Source organism: Acromyrmex echinatior, chromosome 5 (genome assembly GCF_024713525.1).
Source record: "Acromyrmex echinatior isolate Ae372 chromosome 5, ASM2471352v2, whole genome shotgun sequence".
Lineage (NCBI taxonomy): Eukaryota > Metazoa > Arthropoda > Insecta > Hymenoptera > Formicidae > Acromyrmex > Acromyrmex echinatior.
This window is the reverse complement of record NC_141856.1, coordinates 6,524,403-6,548,316: the sequence shown is the minus strand read 5'-3', so window position 1 is coordinate 6,548,316 and position 23,914 is coordinate 6,524,403. Positions and strand designations below refer to the sequence as shown.

The 23,914-nt window shown below is 36.9% G+C and overlaps 1 protein-coding gene across 1 annotated transcript in view; it reads right to left on the bottom strand.

Annotated features, from left to right (window-relative positions):
• LOC105143795 (headcase) overlaps positions 1 to 23,914 on the bottom strand; it is a 166,737-nt gene that overhangs the window by 126,984 nt on the left and 15,839 nt on the right. The window contains exon 2 of the mRNA XM_011052293.2: positions 8,511 to 8,607. Within this exon, the coding sequence (XP_011050595.1) occupies positions 8,511 to 8,607 (97 nt within the window). The remainder of the gene's footprint in view (positions 1 to 8,510; positions 8,608 to 23,914) is intronic.

Sequence of the window (23,914 nt, the reverse complement as noted above, 5' to 3'; positions counted from 1 at the left end):
AAAAATATCTTCAAAATATTTCACAAAAAACACTAAAAGATATCTTAAAATTGTCTTGTACGATTTATTTGTTTATTCGGCAATGTTTAGAAATTTATTTTTATCTCGTTAACTATTGTAAAAATTACAAAATGAGGACTTTCGACTCAGTTTAGTCCATTCTGTCCCTAAGCAAAAGATTTATCATTATCATTTTCCAAACACCCTATATACAGTCAATATTATTTTTTAATATCACAAAAGGTATCAACTATTAGGTGTTGGAATTAATTCGTAGCGTTTTTTAATGAAAGAATGTTATTTATTTCACATGAGCATTAAAAAATACATTAATGAAAGTACTTCCCATCACTTGTAAAACTACGAATTAATTCCAACACCTAATAAATAAAATTGATCATAGAATTATAGATTTTTATGATACGCGAAGTAAAAATGTTTAGTAGATGGAAAATATCGTGGTATATTTTGAATACCTCGTAATAATTTAAGCGTGGAATAACACGCCTGACAATTGCCTTAATTTCCGTGACTCTTTAAGCTAATGAGTACGAGAAGGAAGGAGGAACCGTTGCTCATTATCATTCATAATCCTGGTCGTCAAAGAGAGGTCATCGGTTGTTTCTCTTCATAATGATGATGAAGATGAGGAGAAAACACGCATCTGCCATTTCTGATTTCCTTATTTCCTTTTCCATCGTTATTAAGAAAAATTTATGCGTACCTACTCATGAGAAAGTAAGCCTACTTTAAATTATTTCAAGTGGCTTTTAACTTTTGACAAACTGCTTTTTTATAGTCTACTGACAAATTCATGTGGCAATATAAGTATGGAAAAGAACAAAACTTTCCATTGTTCATTTTGCTTCTACTTTTTTTTTTATTTATTACAGAAGCATAATAATTTATTTCGCATATTACTTCATCGTGCGAATAAAACATGTATCAAGTCAGCTTACTTTTTCCTTCACTCTCAAAAAAAAAAAAAAATATAAAGATTACCCATGTATATCAAGTTCACGGATAAAATACTAGTGTGCGTGATGTGGGGCGAGAGAAGCATAGAGCTATCTTGCATCGATCCGATTGAGGTAGGTCGAGTTCTCAAGGGAACTACGACTCTTATCCCAGTTCAGGGATAAATTCAAGGACAGTCCAATCGACTACGACTCAAAGTTCACACTGACGAGAATCATGTACTATCTTGTGTTATCTCATAACTAAAAATAAAAAAAAACCATTTAATCTCTACATTAATAATTATAGTAATAAACGATAAATATTATTGAATATGTAAAGATTATTTAAATTATCTAATAATGTAGTATTTATATAAAACAAAAATAATATTCTTTTCTATGTATATTTTTAAATAAATTTTAATTAAAAAATAATTTAATTATTTAAAATAAAATTGAAAATCTTGCTAAATCACTCTTTTATAACAAAGAAATATTAAAGGCAATATAAAAAACATATAGATGACACATCGTTAAATTACTAATTAACGTAACTATTTTATATTCTCGAGTGCACTGTTTTTATCTCTTTCTTTCTCTCTCTGAGTCTCACGAATAACAGCACGTTGAATTGCACGAGTTGCGCAACAGGAAGGCGAACGTTTAAGCTAATGACCTTTAATGCAAACTTCCATTGTGCGCAGAGAGTCCACAATGAGGGTTAACACACAAAATGTACTCAGAAAACAAAAAAGGAGAGAGAGGAATTATGAAGGAACCTTGAAAGAATGAACAGAGAAAGTATGGAGATTAGGTACACATACACATGTATATATACACATGTATATACGCACATAATTTTTTGTAAATATCTTCTTTTCAAAATTTGACACAAAAAACTTTCTTCTGAATTTCTAATCTGAATAATTCTCTATAAATGCTATTTTAATTGCTGTTGCATTAGTGGAACATACACAATATTATATTTCCATGAAAATAGTCAATGAAATAATTTCATCTTGGCTTTCGAATGTAAAAATGTTTGAACTCCATAGTGATGAAAACTTTAAATTCAATCTAAATTTAACAAAGACAGATGGGAATACATAAACATTTCTTAATACTGCCTTCTCATTTATGTCGTGAAAAATTATTACAAAATTATTACAATACAGCCTGCTTGAAACGCGAGCGGCTAAACTTTCGTTTAGTATCGTACTGGTTTTGAATTTAATCAGCACCAGCAATGAGAAGCAGGAAGATTACGTTACTTGGAAACAACTGCCTGAAAATGGCGTGATTGTTCTTACGCTGGCTTGATCATGGAGGGTTAATGGGTCTTTTATGTTACTGCGGACGTGGCAAAAAACCTTGCTAATAGCAACGATCTAATCGGCAGTTCACATTTAGACAATCACATGAAATTAAAATTAAAAGAGGTAGCATAAAAACTAGAAATTAATATAATAGTAATATATACATATATATAATAAAAATAAAGAATATCTCGCACAAAAGATATCATTTCGATAAGATATTTACACATCATTAATATTTCATAGATCAAACGATGAATGTATAATAGAATGTATATACGTTGCATTTGCTTTTCATTAAAATACGTAGTAATTCGCTATTAAATATGTATTTATTAATGCACAAAAACAGAAATGTATCTCAACATATACTAAAGCTTTTATCTCGGAAATAGCGGGAAATGAAACACGACGAAAGGTACATATAAATGCCATTTTCCATTAATTCTCTCTCTCTCTCTCTCTCTCTCTCTCTCTCTCTCTCTCGAGCTGATCGAAAACGCTACTAATCGACGTCGGTTCATTAAAAATCAATGTCCATCGAGCAAGACGTATGAAAAGATACTCACGAAAGAAAGGTCTCGCTTTCCATCTCTTCTAAAGCAACTGAATTACGAGAAAAGCTTTTCGACGTCGTTCTTACGCGAGCGGTCCTTTTAATTAATCTCTGCTCCCTCGAACACGAGTATCATTCAGAGCTCTAGCGCCACTTCAGCATAGACCAACGAGGGTTCCGCACAATCCTCGAGAAAATTACGCGGTCCATCCTTTGCGAGGTAGATTGCTCTCGACTTACGATTTCGTACAGTTTGTTCGTCTCATGAATTCGTGAATATTATTTAAGAAAGAAATGTTACGTAAGATAACAATTTTATAAACGAGAATCAAAATTTCTGTAAAAAAAAAAGCGCCACAATTGATTAATTCAACTAAATTATATTAATAGTTAAGTAAATTCGGATAATTATGCATCCTTCCATTAAACAGTTTTATCTAGAAAAAACAGAATCACACTCGAAAGAGCTTATAAACAGATTATATCTCCTACAGCGTGGCCTTGTCAGAAAAAGCGTAGTTTGCGAATATTTGCTAACGGAACAATCTCTTATCAGAGTTGAGCTAAGTTGAGATAATGAGAGCGATGTAATACGTTCAACGGCGAAATATAACGCTCGGCATAAGCGTCGGTTTTCGATGAGGCACTTCAGTTCTCTCAAAACTCATTTCAAAGAAGAGAGACAATACTACCCCCTCTCACCTCTTATTTAAATTAATTTCACTGTAATTTCTTTCAAATAACTTTTTTACACAGCGTATAATAAGTCACTTTAATTAATTATTCTCATTGTTATTGTTAATTTTTGATTTTGAAATATTGCAGATTATTTATATATTATTCACCTCGTGCAACTTTAATTATGCAAGAACAGTAGGCGAAAGAAACGGAGTATTGTGCGCTTGACATTTTGCCGGTTCAGTATTTTCTGCAAGCTGGCGCCGCTGACATTCGATGCATTTATCTTCGTCACAGCGCCCAAGAAACAATATTTACCGAGTCGCGAGATAAAGAGCCGCGGTTCGTGCGACGGACTGCAATAATAAACTATCGCGCCGATGTAACGCTTAGCGTATCGAGTATTCGACGAAATGATAATATTCGGGTCGTTCAACCGTCTCGCGCACCTCGGAGAGAGAAATTCACGAAGCTGCGGGTGTTACGTAAAAATAAACGATACGCGCATTGCTGGGTACCGTACGTTTCCGCAACGTTTACAGTATAAAGCAGTAAAACGTTTTAATTGTCTGGAAAATCAAAACGGATAATGGGTGCGGATTTATGACATGAAATTGCATTGCCGATTAAAGCGGGGAGTACAGACTCTTGCATAACGCATAACATGAGGCATGAGAAATTCAACCGGAGTTCTTTCATTTCGTGGAAAGAAGGAAACGAAGGACTTTAATTGATACATTTTCTTATGCGTTACGGACAAAAATCTGTGCTCCCCGCTTTAAGGTCAGCCGGGGAAAAATAATACGTTTTGAAACAAAATACAGTGCGTCGTAAACATCGCTGTGTTAGCAGCAGACTTTGGATACGTGAGACATCGTGTCGTTATTAGGTACATATCTTACGAACATTGACCGCTTTTTTTGTGTACATAAGTGAATAATAACGTGACGAGACGAGTATAAATAAATGCTAGCGAAGGATGTTGATCTGTCGAAAAAATAGCAACCGTAACTCTATTTAAAAATTATTGTAGAATTCTGCTAGAACTAACGAGAAATGTCATTGGAATTGCAACAAATTATCATCATGACTTTTTTTCAAATACCTGATGTCTCTTATATTTAAAGTCTATTAATATTAGTAATTGTTGGAATTTATTTTCAAATTACACACATTGGTAGAACTGGAGCAATACTAACGGAAATATATCTATAGTAAGTGGAAATATTTTTCATGGAGTAAAAATTAAATTTTCATTTTATCCGTTATTCTTTGCACTTCGTATTAATTTAAGATCGTATTTCTGCGTTGTAGCACTGAGGAAGGCTTTGTAAGCCAAAACGTTTTACATTAATTCAAAGTTAATTTAATTAAAGCTCGAAATAAGCCATGACATTGTGTTAATTTTTAAGAAATATTTTTCTTTTTCTCGAACTTTAAAGAGAAAGTATCGTGCTAGATTCGCAAAGTTAGCAGGCTATATTTTCAATTGTGATTTTTTAATATTAGAAATCCTTTTTTTATTTTAATAAGGAACTGAAGAACTGTGAAGAGCATTACTGGAATTGTCAGTATTTTTTTTTTTTTCTATATTAATAGAATGTCGCGTTAACTTCATAAACACAACAGCCGAGCGAGTCAAATCGCGGACCACTCCTAGTTTTAGCATCTATATAAGCCACGTGTCGAGTTACTGCATCGTAGCACGCCACTTTCCTATTTCCACTACTCCTCCTGTCCGATTTATCGCTAGACACAGCCGCGAGGTCATTCACATGAAATTTGTAACGTCTGTCGCGATTGCACACATGAACGCGTCTCCGCTCTATTTCCTAAATAAGTTTCTTGTATTTCCGCAAATTCCAATATTCTCTGTAAGCGTATATTACTATTGCAAAGTTGCATTCGATTTGAACGCTCACATGCTGCAAGCTTCATTCTACACACGAAAAAAAAAACAATGATGGTTATATCCAGCATCGTTTTAAATAAAAAATTATTTTGTTAATCAAATAATACTGTTAATAAAACAAATATGTCATGTTCTTGTTTTAATGGAACAAATAAAATTTTATTTGTTCCATTAATACCGTTATTATATATAAATCAACATGATTATTTTAAATTAAAATAATACTATTGCTACATCATTTTTTTTCAGTGTACCTTTATTATTCATTATTTACGGAAAGAAGATAGAATGAAGCTTACAGCACATGAGAACCCAAAGCGAACGACGAGAATCACGAAAGAAATTCATCGAAACGATGCGACGATAGCAGAAACGTGGAGAACATTCGAAAGATTCTTTTTTTTCCCCCTTGCCTCAACAGCGTCTTAACGGAGAGTCTTAACGGAGAAGTTATCGCCATGACTTCCAATTCACAGTGGCAATCCTCGGGTCTTAAGTGACTCCGGGGAACGTTGTTGCTCGGTATTCAGCGCACTAAAGGCAAACCTTGCATTTTGTAATTCGCATCATAACGCGCAACGCAGAAAGGGGTAAACCCACCCTCGATACGCGGAAAGGGTTACGCGAGATAGAGAAAGAAGGGGGGGAGAGAGAGAGAGAGAGAGGAGGGCAATTGTTACAGGGACACGGTTGCCATGGGAGGACTCGGAGGGTGTTTCGAGAGCTCCCAGCGGTTTACAATGGTGCCCTGGTTCCTCCAGGCTCCCCTCTCCCCTCTCCCCTCTTCCATGCACCCTCCTCTGTTGCTGCACGGCAATACGTGCACACACGCTCACACGAGATCGATCTCCCTCGAGTTACCTAACGGCTCTCGTTAGGCCGGCCGGTCGGCCGGCCGGCAAAGCTGAGAGAACCGGTATTATTGAAAAACTGGAACCAGCAGCCGCCGCCAGTTCGTCGACGAAACACGCTCGAGAACGGCCACGGAGAGCCTTATTGCGCAACGACTTAAATCGATAAAAGAGTGCGACGCAAAAATATTATACGCCTTACATTTGTGCATTCTAATGTCGCTGCGTAAGGTGCGAAGGATATGAATGTATATAGCGTGTTAAAAAGCCTTCATTTAAATATTAATTCAATAATTCAATTGCATATTTAGATATTTAGATATGATCGACGATAACAGTATTATGTATCAAGCAAAGTTGTTCCTCAATCACAGTTACGACTGATTTTATGACCGCGACAAATGATCCCGCGCATAATAAGTCGAATGAATAATCGCTCGAATTTTTCTTGTCGATAATAACAGTAATAGTTACGAATAATGTAGTATACAGTGAATATAGTAACGTCATCGACTTTGTACCAAGAACGTATCGCAGACGCTAATTAGCCGCGTCATTAACTGCTTTAATTGTCGGTCAGGATCGTGCTGGTAGATTTTCTAACAAGACTACAGTCCGGATGGCTTTATCACAAGATAAGTTATTTTAAACTTGGCAAAAACACGTATCCTACTTCAGAGGGGAGAGCCGAATAGTTGCTTTACCATCCTTATCCTTTTTTTTTTTCGGTTCCCGCAAACAAGCATCAAAATGACAGGCAATTTGGAGGTCGAGGCCAGGTCTTAGGTCAAATTTTTGTTAGGCATTACGAAACGGAGGTTAAAACGTGCATCACTTATGGAGCCTTCTCCCTCAAGACAGCTTTCTGTTACATAATAGATCGAAGGCAGACACAATATTTTATCGACGGAAAATATATTGAAAGCTTGTTATTTGTCGTATTAACGTGTCAAAATTAGAAGCTACAAATTGATATCTCTTTTATAATTAACGCAAACTGCATAATTCTCTATAAAATTAATTTTTATAATTTATCAAATATTTGACAACAATGTTCGTTCATTGATACAAAAGTTACGTCTACATCAGCATTTAATATTTCAATTAAATATGATAATAATTAAATAATTAAAAAATTAAAATAACACAAATATAAAACTAGCTACATTTATATTTTATGTCTAAAAAAAAATGTTTTTCAATTCTATTTTTTTAGATATACAATTCGCGAGCAAATTGTGCATTAATGTTATATTTTTTTTAACAGAATTACGCCCTGTACAATCTCAAAATAATGATTCACTCTCTTTCAATCTCATTGTATCTTTGTAATAAAAAGGATAAGGAAAATCAGTTAAGCAAGATCAGAGCTAAATAAACGTTTGCATAAACAGATCGCGTCCATTGGATTAACTTATAATGTGACAACGTTAATGATATTCTTTACCTTTTTCCGGATTACTTGTGCATCTGTGATACAGGTGGACAAGTCGTTAACCAGAGTTGACGTTAATTGACGTTTGCAAGAAGATTTTACACGAGTAGCAGGTCAAGGGAAAAGCATAAGAGAGTAAAAGTATTCTTTAACGCCGGCATATATAAATATACACGTACGCAAGTACATACGTATGTCTGTATGTGCGTGCGTACGTGCGCGCGCAAAGAGACACATGCACGCTACTTGGACTGCTCAGGTATTGATTTCTCTGCGTATTTAGGGTAGGACGACAGTGTTACAGGACGGGATACGAAAGGATACGAAAGGATTCGCCAGGAGCGTAGCTCTTATGCCTGATTTATGCTTGGAAAGGACAGCCTCTCTCAGTTGAAATAAACGTAATGAATTCCTACGACGAGATTAAATCGTCGATACTAACTTAGTTCAGCTTTTTATATCTTATTCAAAACACATATATATATGCATTAATGATGAAAATATTAAAAGTATGTTTAATCCATTAATTATAATATATATGCTAAATTATTACGTTCCATCATTGCACGATAAAAAATAGTAATGATTTATTTTGTTCGCTTAAAGTAATTAAAAAGATTCCTGCTCTGTCAGTATAATGTTGCATGACAATTTTATCAATGTTGCAATCGTTAACGATTTATCACTTCCTGAAGATCCAGTCCATTTCACTTGCAAAGCAACACGTCGTAATTCAAACGCTCCGTAAGAGAAATTCTCAACGTATCAAAAATATATATATATAAAAACCATTAATTACTTACCTTAATATGATAGGAGTTAAGTTTGGTGCGAGGCAGACTGTTGAAAGCGCTGAAATCCAGACGACGCGAAAAGATGCCGTTGGCGCCGCAGCTTTGTCTGCAAATAGATAAAAACAGAGTTTTACGATAAAAACTAGGATACACTATACATATGTATTACGTTGAAAAAAATTACTAAACTTTAATGTACATTTCTTTGAATAGTGTTAAGTACACATTTACAGTAAATAAATATTTGTTCAATAACTATTCAAACCAATATTTATTCAAATATAGTATTTTTTTTAATATATCCATGTTTTGAAATGTATCTATGTAGTTTTGAATATACATTGCATGTAGTTTCATATTAAACCTGGGAGGCGCGTCCTGGTCATTTTGACCGAAATATTATTTTCGCACATATGCACGTTATATAACTAGAATACATATACATATGATTATAATTACTATAAGTAATAATTAATAAGCAAATGTTCTGATAATTAATAAATTAAAAACAAAAGAACGTAATAATTACTGGAAATAATTGTATTTATATAATATGATATATCTTTATTTTAATTTTCTTCTTTTTTTATTTGTTAAAATTATTGATATGAAACGAAATAATAAGAAAATTATAATAATTTTATTTTTTATTTATAAATACATAATAATGGCGGAGATGATAAACACTAACGTAAGTGCGCGCCTCGGTCTTTTAGACCGACCGTTACAAACATCAAATTTTATGTAGATATAAGCATGTTAATTTACGTCATCTATTTTCGTATACTATACGAAAAACCATTAACGAACATTTACATGAGTAAAAGTAAAAATAGTATCAATAAATTGAAAGATATAAGTAGAAAATGAAAGAGTACGACAAAATGACCAGTACGCGATCATAATTCCCGGGTTAATTATTTATGTACATTCAATGCATTCTAATATATTTACATCAACTTTCTCTACCGAAATAGGCGTTTAGTAGCGAAGTGATTGAAAGACATGGGTCGTCAGAGTCGTAACGAACCCTTTAAAGGGCTACAAACGGAAAAGTTAGTGTTCCAGTGAATTTTTCGTGATTCATAATAACTTCGGACCCTCGGTCTCTCACTTGACAACTCTCCCTTCAAGGACATCAACCATACGACCCTCGTCGTGCGAATCTCATTCTTCCTTTATGCATGTGCGACGATGAAAGCGAATACGAAATATTTCTAAGCGTATGTGTGCTGTTTTTTTATCCAGTCCTATATCACTCATAGAAAAAGCCAAAAGTTTCCCAAGCAAAGGGGCATAATTTACCTTCGGCGAAAACATGTTATAGACCGATTACACGACGGGATATATAAACAACATTGTTAGGTAGAATATTGGTTCAATTAAAAAAAATCTTAAGCGTAAGTCCTTTTTAAAACCTCGACGGTTATCGACGTCTTTAAATAAATAGAAACATTTTTGCAATAAATTATATTCAATAAGATCAATATTTTTCATTCATAATTTTTCAATCGTTCAGATTATAATTACAAAAATAACAATAAAATGTTCAATTTAATATATTTGTAGGACCGTATATATGTGACAAGACAAACTATAAAAATCAATGCTTTAAACGGCATTAGCTGGATTTTAAGTGTGTTAATTTATATACTGCGTACGTACGTAGACCTTTGAAACGCACGTCGAAATGATTTTTCAGTCTCGAGATGTTGTAACTCTACTGTATTAAACTACCGCATAAATGTTCCGCAACGGATTTAATTGCAGTTATAATAAGTAGACAATCATACTTCGATTATACGGGAAGATCAATCATTTTCTGACGATCGTATATTTCTGACACCTACGAGTAAACACACCGGCTTCTTCAGTTGCGTAATATTCAACACAACACGAATCAATGTCGGTCTCGGCTCAACTTGACTGGTAGAAGATTCCGCTACTAGAGGCACAGTAAATTAAAACGATAAAATAGAACGACAACAGGCGCCAGTGAGGTGGCCTCTCCAGGATACTCGGTGCGAGCGGGAGAATTACAACGACAAGACCATAATGGTCGGATCGAGCTGTGCAACATAGTTGCGTCACCAGGAAGACGAGCAAGCGAGCGAACGCGCGAATGCGCGAGCGATAGGCGTCAACACGGTGGAAACGGTAAAGTGGGGATCAGCTACGACCTTGGCCTCCACTCTAGCGAGACCGTCCCTCTATCGCCGCCTGTATTGGTTGTTTGGCAATGTCAGTCGAGGGTCACGAAAATATTGCGCACCGTCCAAGGCAGGCGACGACGGTTTTCTGTGGGAAGGGAAGGGAAGGGAAGGGAAGGGAAGGGAAACGTTCATTTGCATTATGCAATGCGCTATTCGACTTATAAGTCCGTTATCAGGCAACTACATATTGCTGTTTATCGAGATCGGTTTAATCCCCTCATTTTTCAAATGTGGAATCACGAGACAATTTTTGCAAAGATAAGTTCGGAATGTAATAAACAATTACAACTGATTCCGCGACTCTGAACGGCAATGGTGAAGAAACCGCTGTGGTTCCGATTTTTCATTCGTTGGTTAACTTGTGGGTTAGGTTTAACCCGATGATAACGTAAAAATTGTATTTTTCTATCTATGATTAATTACTACACTAATGGTTTTGTAGTAAATAACTTTTAAAGTTACTACTACAAAATCATTACAGTTTAGTGATTAATTGCAGCTAGAAAAACAATTTTTATATTATCATTAATGTTAAGTCTAAATCGCAAGTTGACCAGATAATGGAAAATCAGGTCTGTAAGTAATTTTAGAACAGAAAAAAAACTAACGTCTTCACGCGAAACTGTGTATATAAAGCTAAATTAATAATTGGCTGAGTTACGGCAAAATTGTATAATTATATTATACAATTATTAATTATATCTTACGTGTCCGAGTAAAGATTATATTATTTCAAAATACGATTACGATCTGGAAAATATATGTTATGAAAATATTAAGTTCATTCTTCATCGCTCACGTAACCGTTGGCGCCAGACGTTATATATGTAATTCTACCAACAGTCACAACAAAGTAGTAAATAGCACGTTTGAGTTTAAGTATAGTCTATTTTTACGTATCACGATAAATGTTCACATATACATTAAAAAGTCATCCAAATATACATATATTATTTACCACTCACGATTATTCGGTTATCGCGTTTCGCGATCAACCAACGAGTTTTTTTTTCTTCTTTTTTTTTTCGAAATACCGCATCGTCACGGTATTCGAGCTCCTCGTTAGATCCGATGATAGAATTTGCATCGGTTGGTCGCACGATGACTAACGCGCCGTTATGTAACGTGTTGTTACGAAAACTTCAGTTGCGACAGGCGCGTAGCTTCGCGCGCGGGCGCACATAACGTTTCGCACGAAGTAAATAGCGCTGTTTACACCGCGTTACCGAGATTAGTCCGACAACGTAGAGGAGGAATTCTTCGCCGATAAACGCGAAGAACGCGCCGCGGCGCCGCTCCTTTTTTGCGCCGCGCTTGGCAACTCGCAACACACGTTGAAAATACACGTGAGTTGGTCGCGCGAGCCGCTCGCGGAAATTATTATCACTGCATACCACGATCATCGGCATACCGCGCCTTTATCTGAAGTCAGGCTGAATAAAAGAAATTGTAAAAATTATTGGAAAGGAGAGAGAGAGAGAGAGAGAGAGAGGATTTTTTGTGACTGTTTCTCCATAATAAAAATGTTCCTTCCTGCATACTAATCGACGAACCGTGAACTACACATTCCGTGCCAACATTGAGCATGTACATCGAACTGAAGTCGGTATTCACAGTCGATTCTTATTTAAGACTGTTTTAAGTGTACTCTTAAGCTGTCATGAACGAATCAACCGTTCAAATCTGTTTCGACCTAAGACCGTCTTAGGTAATGTCTTAAAATGCTAATACGACTCTCCGATTCGTTCATAACGTCGTAAGACATCGCAGTCTTGAAATAAGAACCGACTATGAATACCAACCTAAGTAATCCTTAAAAAGATAGGCGTATAGGAAGTATTCGCGGAGTCAGTTAACTTTCGTTTTCGTCGGCGAAACATTCCTCGCATTCGGCCGTGGGGGACGTGGACAAAAAGCAAACGAAAAACGAGAAAGAGAGCGAGGGAGAGAGGAAGAATTCCGGAATAAAAATAAGAACGTGGTAGTATACACGTGAAAGCCATTAAGTCGGACGTAACGGCGAGGAAAAAAAAATAGTAGCCCGTAGTCCGATTTAGTGCGCACCAACCGGTTTGCCGTAGTTAACATACACGCGCGCACACATCCGCGCGGAGACACTATCCGAGAACGGTGTGCGCCGCTCTCTGATGCAAGAAAGTTATTATCTAACCTTGACGGGACGCTCGCAATCCATGCGGGTCCCCAAATTTCGTGAGCACGTGTCACAGATACCCCGGAATCTAGTTGTTATCGTTGTGCCGACAGCGCGCGCGGTGACGCACGGCTGCGCCGAGATGCCCCCGCAACCACTGCACTATTTTTAGTCGTGAACGCAATTACGCGGGAGATACACTTTCAGGTAATATCGCGGCGAGGCGAGAGCGCGATTAATCGTCCACTTGAGTACAATTCCATTATGTTATAGTTGTATCAAATTCTAGTGGATCGGTCTTCGTCTCTTAATCATCAGGTTAATTTAATTTTTTTTCTCTTCAAATCTAAGAAAGAAAAAGATAAATAAGGTTGTCATATATTTCTCATTCCTAAACTTTTCCCCGACTTTCAATAATATTTTGAAATGTTTGGTATTTTCGTGTCCTGATTTGGAAACCGTTAAATATTTTGTTGAAGGATGAAAGAATTTAATTAGCAATATAATTAATGTTACTGCTTGCTGGTGAATTGGTAGTATTCTAAAATTACGTAGGTGAGTGTAACATAAGAGATTCGTCACTTGTTTAATGTATCCGAAGAAATAAGTAAATACAGAATTTCAAAATTAGAAAGCTGAAAAGAAAATAAATTTAGGTATATATTCATGAATCCATTAATAAAAGTCGGCAAAAATTGCCAGGAATAATAATAAGTTTCTGCAATTTCGCGAAATCTTAAACTCGTCAAATTGACGGGTCCCGTAAATCTCTTAAAGCCAAGAATTTTAATTTTCCAGAAAATTTCGCAACTTTTCCCTTGACATTTCCTTGATTTCCAGTGGCAATCCTGATAAAGAGTAAATTAAACCGTGATTAACGTTAATCTACATTGATAGAAATGAACATTAATCAAACTGTGAAACTTTGCGTCCAAATCCCGAAATCCCGTTCGATTAACAGCGTACGCTAAATTATTCGCGTGCATGAATCAGTTTTTGTAATAAGAGCGCTCGGCAAACGATCGTATCAAATGTTATTTCATAGTATCAGTGTTTTGCATTCGCGTCAGGATTAACCGCGAAATAATTCTGAGAAAAAAATGTTAAGTAAACGTTATTAACCCTTCGTCAACTATAGAATTATTTTGCATCGTTCGCCAGCAACCTGGTCTTTGAGCTTCAATGCAGATTTTTATATTGATCCAGACTGCACTTAAAAAAAATGGAAAAAATTTTTGCACACTTTGAAAGCTCTGTGAAAGCTTTAACGAGTATTTTTTACTATCATAAAAGTCGAATTGTATTTTTTTACAAATTTAAATTTTCCAAAATCTACCAAAATTCAAACTATCAACTATGTCTTCAAAGTCCAACTTGGCTAACAAAGAATTAATAATAATAAACACTAAACAATTTGTGAATAATGAAGCATAGATTTATACGAATTGTATTTGGAGTGTTTTGATTTGGAGCAATGTAATAAGTATTACTAATTTAAACGTATCTATATCAGATTAATTACAAGAGAACACACTCAATACCGAGCAGTTTGGGGATCCGTAAACTCATATCAAGAAATTTAATTTCTAATTATATATAAGCCACGATTAAAAAACATCTGGTCCAGCTTAGGCACGTCGCGCAGCGCTGTCGAATTAATTGGCATCGTAAAATACACGATTTATGCGTTGCGGCGTTCAACGACGTGGGACCTGATCTAACATTGTTGCGTAAACAGCAGACGTCATATATGGCTCGGCGCCGGACGGAGCGGATAAGTTTTCGATAAGTAACCGAACACCGATACGAGTCCGGTCAGTCGCAAAGAGACGAGATTACGTTTCTAGGAAGTGTTCCACACTCCGACACCTTCCCTGCTTCTACGTGTCTGTATGTGTGTGTGACGCTGTCGAGGTGTAAAGAGTGGATCCTGGATAGCGCGTATCACCTCCTCAACCTGTCTTTTATTCTCCCTTCCAGCGCCACGGCGATGACTCGCTCGCGATTTATTACGTCGGTGACCGAGCCGATTACTCAGCGTTTCCGCGAATCGCGCTGCTGGTTCGCGGTAATATCATGTTGCGCCGATCAGAGGCAAGTGTAATTCCCGCTCTGCTGAAAATAGCAGCGAGCGAGAACGCGCGAGCGCGTTTGGTAATCGCCAACCAAACAACCATACATCTTTCACTCTATTTCTTTCGCGCACAGATGATAAACAATTATTATTGACGAACGACCAATTGGCCGCGCGTTCATGCGCACTGCTAGAAATCGTGCGGATATCTCTACTGTCCAAGAGACTCGACAGAGCACGTGGCAATGCGTGTTTTTGCACGCTCGTGAAGATATAGACGCTTCGAGTTCGCGCGCACTACCGCGATTATGCAAACCCGTCACGTTTATCGCCAACAACTCCACACATGCCTGACCTATCTTAATACATCGACCGATATCACTCTTCCGATTCGTTATCGCGGATAAATGAGCTCGATACGCAAGTGGCGCCGATAACTGATTAAAAGCGTGAGAAATTTGCCCTTCGGTTAAACGGCACAAATCCATAAATTTTCATTTTTTTATCTCTCACCGAGAGTCGACGCCGCTGCCGGAATATCGACACTGAGAGAAAAACTTTTTAATATTTGTACTAACTATAATTATGACTATATATACTCTATAGTTTAGTAATAATAACCACGTGTAATTTTATAAACTCTGATATAGTTGGCAATCGAAAATGATTATAATTATAATTATAATTATTATCGCGATAAAAATGGTTGAAATAATCGTAAAAAATGATTTAATTAACTATAATTGTAATCATTTTCAGTTGCCAACTATGTATATATTGTTTGATAGATTATTATTAATACTACATATATATTAATAGCAGTCGTAACCATAATTATATAAGTAACATAATCATAATTATATAAGTAATATATAGTTACAAATACAAAAATTTTCTCTCGGTGGATTATATCACCGGAAATGTATACAGCAATAGATGCAGGGGAAAACCGCGACAGTTTGTAATGAAATATCGTGTAAGATTATTTCAGGCGACTTACGTCAGCGCACTTTATCGAATGCCTGACCTAGGTCGTGATACCTACTACTCTATGAAGAGGAAAATTTTAACTTAGACACCGCATGGATGGCAACACAATCTATTTTAGGGTGATTCAAATTTAAAGGGACTTAAAACCTAATTTCTAATTTTGATTCTTCTTTATTATTTTGAAGAGGATGTTATAAAGTGTGAACTTGCATTGATAAATCTTTCAATTATATATAAAAATTATGTATAAAAAATATATTATATGTGTAGAAAATATTATACGTATTGAATATTAATTTACATTAAAGTTTGTAAATTGTAATCTTCAAATAATTTTTCTTTATAAATAAATATTATCTGCCTTTAAAGAATCAGTGCAACTTTTGACATCTCTATCAAGGGCATGAATTATATGTAAGTTCAAGGACACGTACACACACATATAAATTTGTAATTATAAAACATAAATACGGCTTGAGTCATCGATTTAGCGACGCATATTGAAACCCGATATCAGATTTTTATAGAAACAGGAAACTTCTATTAGATTATCGAATCATCTAGACTTACATGGATATATTACTCGTACGTTTCTATGTATTTATCTCATTGCTATGTTGTGACAGATTTGATCATATCGTGTGACAAATTTTTAACTTTTAAATGCAATTGCATTTGGATTGCGAATTTTCTTTGAAACACTCGGCATTAAAAACAGCATTGAAAAAAGTGTCAAATTTTTTTATTATAGTTGCTCCATTTATAAACATGACCAATTTGTATATTTGTGAAATCTGGAACGTATGCATATAATTCGCTAACTTTCGCATGTGCGATAACTAAAAATATTTTCAGATCCATAGTCATAATTTAGTAACAGATACGATCGCCTGCTATTACTTTTATTTTTATCTCGCACTATATGTATAAAAGAAATCTGTGTTATCGCTAACCAAGTGTCATATTCGAGGATAAGTGCAGAGTAGGAGTACGTGACTTTGTCTATAAACAAGATAGAGATTGGAATGTTATCATTTGAAGTGTTTATCAATAGATATTCGGGTAACTTTGTGTCAATTAGTCACTACACAATAAGAAACTATCGTTTTATACTTCATACACAAACATTTTTTCATGCAACAATACAATAAATGACTGTATATATATTAAATTCCAACTTTAATTTCCTTTTCAGCATCGATAATTTAACAGATAATTTAACGATAGTTTCGAGATAATCTGTACAGGCATTTTTCCAAGTGGCAGGCGTCATCTTGTTTACGACAGTTACTGGCCGCTATTTACGAGCGCAAAGTTCTAAAAAAAGGCCAAAACGACAGCAGAAGCGAAAGTGAAACTGAGCGAAGCGCGAGAGTTGTGTTGGCTCGACGGTATATTTTTTTTTGCCGGAGGCTTTATCGCGCATTTTTGCGCAGTTAGGCGATAACGTTTGTTCGCGAGAGATGCCCTTCCGTCATCGGTATCTCACACATACACGTGTCTCTGCACATTTTACGATACGCGACGTACACATCTATTATGTATCGGCCAATCTGGTATCGCGCGAAACTAAGCGCCACTACTAGGCGTGCCACAAATGACATACTCATTTCGCATCTATGTGTGTATGCGTGTGTGTGTGTGTGTGTGTGTGTGTGTGTGTGTGTGTGTGTGTGTGTGGTGTATTTTTTGTGTGGATATGAATGTATGTTTGCGTGTGTGTGAATCAGACTACGTTATTCGTGCCGGAATGCCGAGCCACGGTAAATAAAGACCTCGCGCGACCGCGAAGAAGCTAACCCGATAAGACTTCGCCGAAGATCTCCAAGGATGGAGATAAATTCTGCGAACTCGTTAATATTCAAGAGCCGAGTGGGATAAAATTAAACTTATTTTCCAGGCAAGTAAGGCGAGCATCGTTGATCCACGGCTGTATTAAGGCGAGAAAGATTAATGTATCATTTATGTTTGTTAAATAACATTTAATTGTAATAATGTAAAAGTATTTTAAATTCAGCTATGTAAATAATATGAATCGAAGCGCAAAAATGACTACTAAAAAATGTCCAGCAAAAAAGTTGAATACATAACCTTACTATCCTCTATTAAGTAGCAGCATGATTAATTCTCTGTTTATGAAACTTACATAACAAGCTGCTAAAAATAAAAAATCAAGAATGATTTCGAAAAATGAAATAAGTATACACGAGGTCAGTAATGTAATTCTGGGAATAACATAATATACATATAAAAAGCTCGAATACGCATTTATTAGTGTTGCATAGTATTTTAAATCAATCGATCTTATTTTCATTCATTAAAGAAGAAATTCCTTTTTTACATGTCTTTCATCAAAACGTTTTGACGTTGCTTTTGACTGTATCTAAAAGTTATATATACATCATATATATATATATATACACACACACACACGTCTCTTCTGCTATATAAAATCGCATTTTAAATAAAAAGTTGATTGTCCATCCATAATCCTTGAAAAATATCTGCGTCACGGAACGTACCGTTCAGGCACTCGTCTTTGTCAGCACAACAGAACAAATTCGTGCGCGGATTGACGAAGTGTTACGAATTAGAGAGATCAAAGCACGCGCAAACTTTGTTATTAACGCGCGAGGGAAGGATGGGAACGCGGATGGTTATCGGTACGCCGAAAGCGTATATAAGGGATTGCTGAGTAACGAGATAGCGTCAGCGAGGAGAGGATCGAACGTGTATAGATTCGGTTGTCTTACGTCCCCGTGATGTCCTTGAGCGGCGCGGATGAGACTCCTGAATTCGCTTCACGAATTACTTACGAAGCACGTGAGGATCTTGCTAAAGACGGAGCCAGCCAGCTGCCACGTACAATTTCTACGAACAACGACAACGACGATGACGGCGAAGACGACGAACATCGCGGCTCTTGTACGTGCCTCGTCTACGTGGTACGATGAAAAGGAATCTTCTGCAGCTCACGACTTAAATCCTCCTAAAGCGGGTCGCAGGTGTGCGTTAATGAGTCGGGCAACGATAATGGAAACGACGGTATGGCTAAGCACACACAATGGACCGACCGACCGACCCCGACCGACCCCGACCGACCGGTCCGTTGTGCTTCGATTCTCTCTCCAGCCATCGATGTCGCGTGAAAATTTGTACAGGCTGTGCTTCTTTAGCACTTAACCCGTCCTAAGAAACTTACTTTACGCGAACAAGGTAAACGCATTCGATGCCGCGAGTTTCTTTCCCACATATACGGTTTTCTACGATACGAAGAACGAGAAAAGAAATATATCGCGTATACGTACTATTTCTGAAATTATGTAAGTCAGACTTCAATTTAAAGATCCGTATCACCGTTCTTTTAACATTCTTTCTGAAAGATTCTACATCATTTATCATCATCGTTAAATATATTCAGAATATAATTTTGTTTTTGCAATCTTTTTATTTCTTCACTTGCGCTATTAGCCGAAACTGGATTTTAAATATGATTTTACATTACATAAACACGTCCAATCGTATTATTATTATTATTATAAGAAATATGTGACTTTTTTTTTCAAAGGACGTATAAAAAAATGTAATTCCTGCGCTGAAAAAAAGGCAGAGAGATACAAGATCAGAAAAGAATCGAGGACCGGTTCTTCCGGCGCGATGTGATTTCCATCTATTAATAGACAGCATAAACACAGTAGAATGACGATACGAGGCTCGCGCGGCGAAGAAAAACAAGCTTTACGGATGACAGCAACGAGAAGACATTGATGGCCGCCGGTTGTCGGTTACGTGCGTCGAATCACGATGCAGAATCCCTCTCGGTGCATTCGTTCGCGAAAGAGCGCCTGCATGTTCCCGATTTAATTGTATGCTAATGCCGCGCGTTCGATCCAAGCGTGAAAAGCAGTAGCCGTTGCCGAGCGTTCGTTAATTAAAACGAGGATGATCGAAAGGCGGAGACTCGATTTGCGAGTCGTTGTCGCGTCTAATCTAGGCGAGATATTCATTAATTCGCGTTACAAAGGTTTTCTGTCATCGTCAAAGATGCACGCAGAAATATACTTACTTAGGCAAGTAGTAATTACTCGTTTCGAATATTTCAACAGTTCGTAATGTCCGCAAATCTATCATGAGTTCGTTGTAAGTATGAAATTTATTCAAAATATATTCTTAATAAATTTAATATTTGAATCCTAATAAGTTTAATATTCCACTTAAGATCGTTAAATTAAAAATTCGATTTACTTATTACATCGCTTTTTCGATCAATTTTATAACATTCTTTAAAAGAAAATTAATTCTTTTTCTTTCAGTACATAATAATGAATTTTTCTAAAATTTATAACAAGTATTATATATTTTAAAATTCATTTATGAAGAAAATTTTTTGAAGATAATAAAAATAAATTGAGTAATCACTTTTCTTAACGATAGAATATTTTTCTGTGAGTACCTATACGAGAATAAATCTCGTCCGTCATCAAAACTACTCTTTGTGTAAATTACATCGAACGATATTAATTCCAATTAGAAACCTAACACGTTTCCTCGTCGGAAATGGACGTAAGATATTGGAACGATACTGAAATTTGTTACTTTTAGCTCGCTATTATTGTACGCTGTGGCAACAACACGTGCCTACAAGTTTCGAACAAGTTCGGAATCAACCGTAATATATTTTTACCTCCTCTCTTTCTCTCTTATCAAATCGTCCCGTCTTACTCTCACGATAAATCGTTGCGTGACCTTGCACATAAAACATCCCTCAGCTATCAAATTATCGAAGCGAGAATATCTCAACGGTATCAGAGGAACCGTCGTACAAAGTACCGGCTGGGACTCTTTATACATGACGGGGATGAGAGGGAGGGGAGGAGGGAGACGTCAAACGTGTGTCCGCAAACATGGCGAACCAACTGCTATCCAATCTCCCTTTCGTTCTGGCTGTGTGTTTCGTTAAATCCCGTCCGGGGCCGAAGCGAAGCTTTTGTCGCCAACACGAGTCGTCTTTGAGGGTCAATGTCAACGGCACACTATACACTCGTCGATAGCGAGAGCCCGATTGGACGATGCCTGGAAGGGTGCGATTTCGGGTGTCATGTTCAGGAACGCGCCCTCCCCCTCTTCCCCTCGTCCCTCGTCCCTCCCCCCTTGAGAGAGGCAGTCGCTGAATTGTTGCATTGCTTTGTGCGACGCGCACTCGTCAACGAAACCGTCACCGGCGAATCGGGAGAGAAAAGCGAACGACAATCGTGGGAGGATGCGTTTGTAGTAGTACAGCTAATAGTTACGCAGAGAAGAGATCGTCTCGTTTGTATACAAGGCTATCAACGAACAAAAGTGACATTTGATTACCGACCGAAATAAAAAATATTACTGCTCTCTGCACGTGACGGACACGTTAATAATGAATTTTATATAATGCATATATCTAACAATAAAATTTACAACTATATAAAGCTATGTGTTTTCATTGTGAATCGAATTTTGCAAATTTGATTTTACGGCATGCAAAATCGCAGGGAGCCGATCACTTAGATTCGTCGTCCAGACGAACGAAATGGTTTAAGGAAATACCTACCAGCCGAGTATCGACGATAGTTGCAGTTAGGAGGGAAATCGAGGTAATGTCGAGAATGGGAGCTATCCAATAAACCGAAATAGAGTCGGCGGATAAGGAGTTTTTTTTCCTCGTCGGAACACGTACGCGCGTGAGAAAAAGGAAGTCGAACGATCGTGTAAGGAGGTCCTTGTAAGCGGACTTATCCCCCGACGCGATAACGGAACCCCCGAATGAATCTCGCTAAAGAGAGAGGATTACCTGAGAACTCGTCTAAAGGTTAATCCCCCCCTCGACCGCATCTCGCAGTTATACAGGAAACTCCTTCGGATTATATGCTCACGTGTTCCAGAAAGCACGAATTCCCGCCAGATTTTCAAGCGGATTTTAAGCTCCGTCATTTCACTTCGAGTATATAATATTCTCTATTAGTAGTAGTAGTTAATATTATCTTTCCGAATAAACACCGAGAATAATATAAATCAATTATATCATATTCATTGTTGAGTCTTATATTTAAGAAGACTGTCTCTTAAGTTAGTTTTAGGATGTCGTGAATTAATCAGAGATATAATCAGAGATATAATCACTGATACAATCGGGTTATTTTAAAACTATCTTAAATAATGTCTTAATATGCTAATACAATCTTCTGATTGGCGTATGATATCTTAAGATTGCACTTAAGACGATTATTCGCTGTCAAAATTTTGAAATTTTGCTTCGAATTATTTTCTCGTTAATTTAATATGTAAATCTAAAGTATGCCGTGATAAGCAATTATTCTAGAGATATTTTTATAAAATATGTATTGAATACATCGAGTCTTATCAAATTCAAACGTCACACTCAATGTAATCTATTATTCGTCATACGACGAATATAACTGAGAGATATAATTACACACATTTATCTAATAATTATATAATATTAGACTTTAGAAAAATATGTAGCATGTTAGAGCACAATAATAGAAAGAAAAGCAAAAGATTTTATTGTGATAGTTAATTGTAGCTGGCACGACTTCTCTTGGCAAAAGTTTTTCTCGATGCGCGTACTAGATAAAATATATATATATATATATATATATACACACACAAGCACGGTAGGCTATAATTATTTAACAAATTATCACGAGATGTACTATCAAGTATCAAATATAAATACTGAAACACGCAAACCGTTTCATATCCATATATTACGGTACATACCGCAGACGAGAGGCAAAGAGATGAAGAGATAAAGAGATAAGAGGGAAGAGAAGAAGAGAAACGTTTTCGCTATAATTAAATGTGGCTGGTAAAAGTTTTCCCCATTTTCCGAGGCGCGTAGCCGCAAATTGCATGCGAGCACCAAACGAACAGTGTGTATCGTGCACGCGAGGAAAATGCGAGCTGCGTGTATCTATCTCTCTCTCTCTCTCTCTTTTTGGAGTGAAGAGAACACGACGTTAACAAACCAATTAGCAGTAAACCACCCCCAGGCCCGTAATAATTTACACACTCGTGCACAAAGTATACGTATACGAATGCGAAAGGAGGCGCGGCGGTGAATCTCTCGTCTGGTTCTCCTCGTCCTCCTTAACTCTCGCCTTCGAGGAATCCGATGAGACGAACGGCAGAGCGAGAGAAACGCGAGAGAGCAGAAGATGGGGGCGCGGGTGAAGATAACGGGATCGCGTAAATAAGGATCCGGGCGTTGCCAACGAGCGAGATGGTTGGCTGGCTGGCTGGCTGGCTGGCTGGCTGGCTGGCTGGCTGACTGGCTGACTGCCTGCTTGGCTGGCGTTTTAGGCCGGTGATTTAGCCGGCGGATCGTTGCAGGAACGCAATACAATCGACCGAACATGTTTGAGAGAACACCACCCGCCTCTTGTCGTAGCATCCGCTAGCATCGCGTCTCGAGAAAAAGGGGATGTAAAGAAGCCGCGAGGAAACACAGGTGAGGAGGGAAAAGGGAACGCAAGATTGAGATTTAACCGGAGTCGGGAGTGGCTCCTGCGGGAGAACTTCTTCGCGCCATCGAAGAAGCTTCGCAGTATACAAGATCGTCTGCTATCCTCCTGGGAAACGGAAGCGACATGTTTGTCGCTTGCGATGCGATACATTTCGCTGCAATTGTCAACGGTGACGACATTAAACATGTGGATCTGCATTCGCTTAGGGATTCCCTGATTTAATTAGTATGTATGAGATACTTGCGAGATTGATACGCTATCATTTTACGGCAATTTAACAATTCGAATGGGCTTCATCAAATGAATCCACATGCTGGGTTTTGTAAGCGACTTATGTCGCTTGTTACATCCAATGCATTTTAAGGATAATTTCGATATTATTCAATTGTACTCAATACAAGCTTGTAAAGCATAATGCAGACTAAGAGATCGATGACATTTTCGTACAATCAAATATATGAAACTAT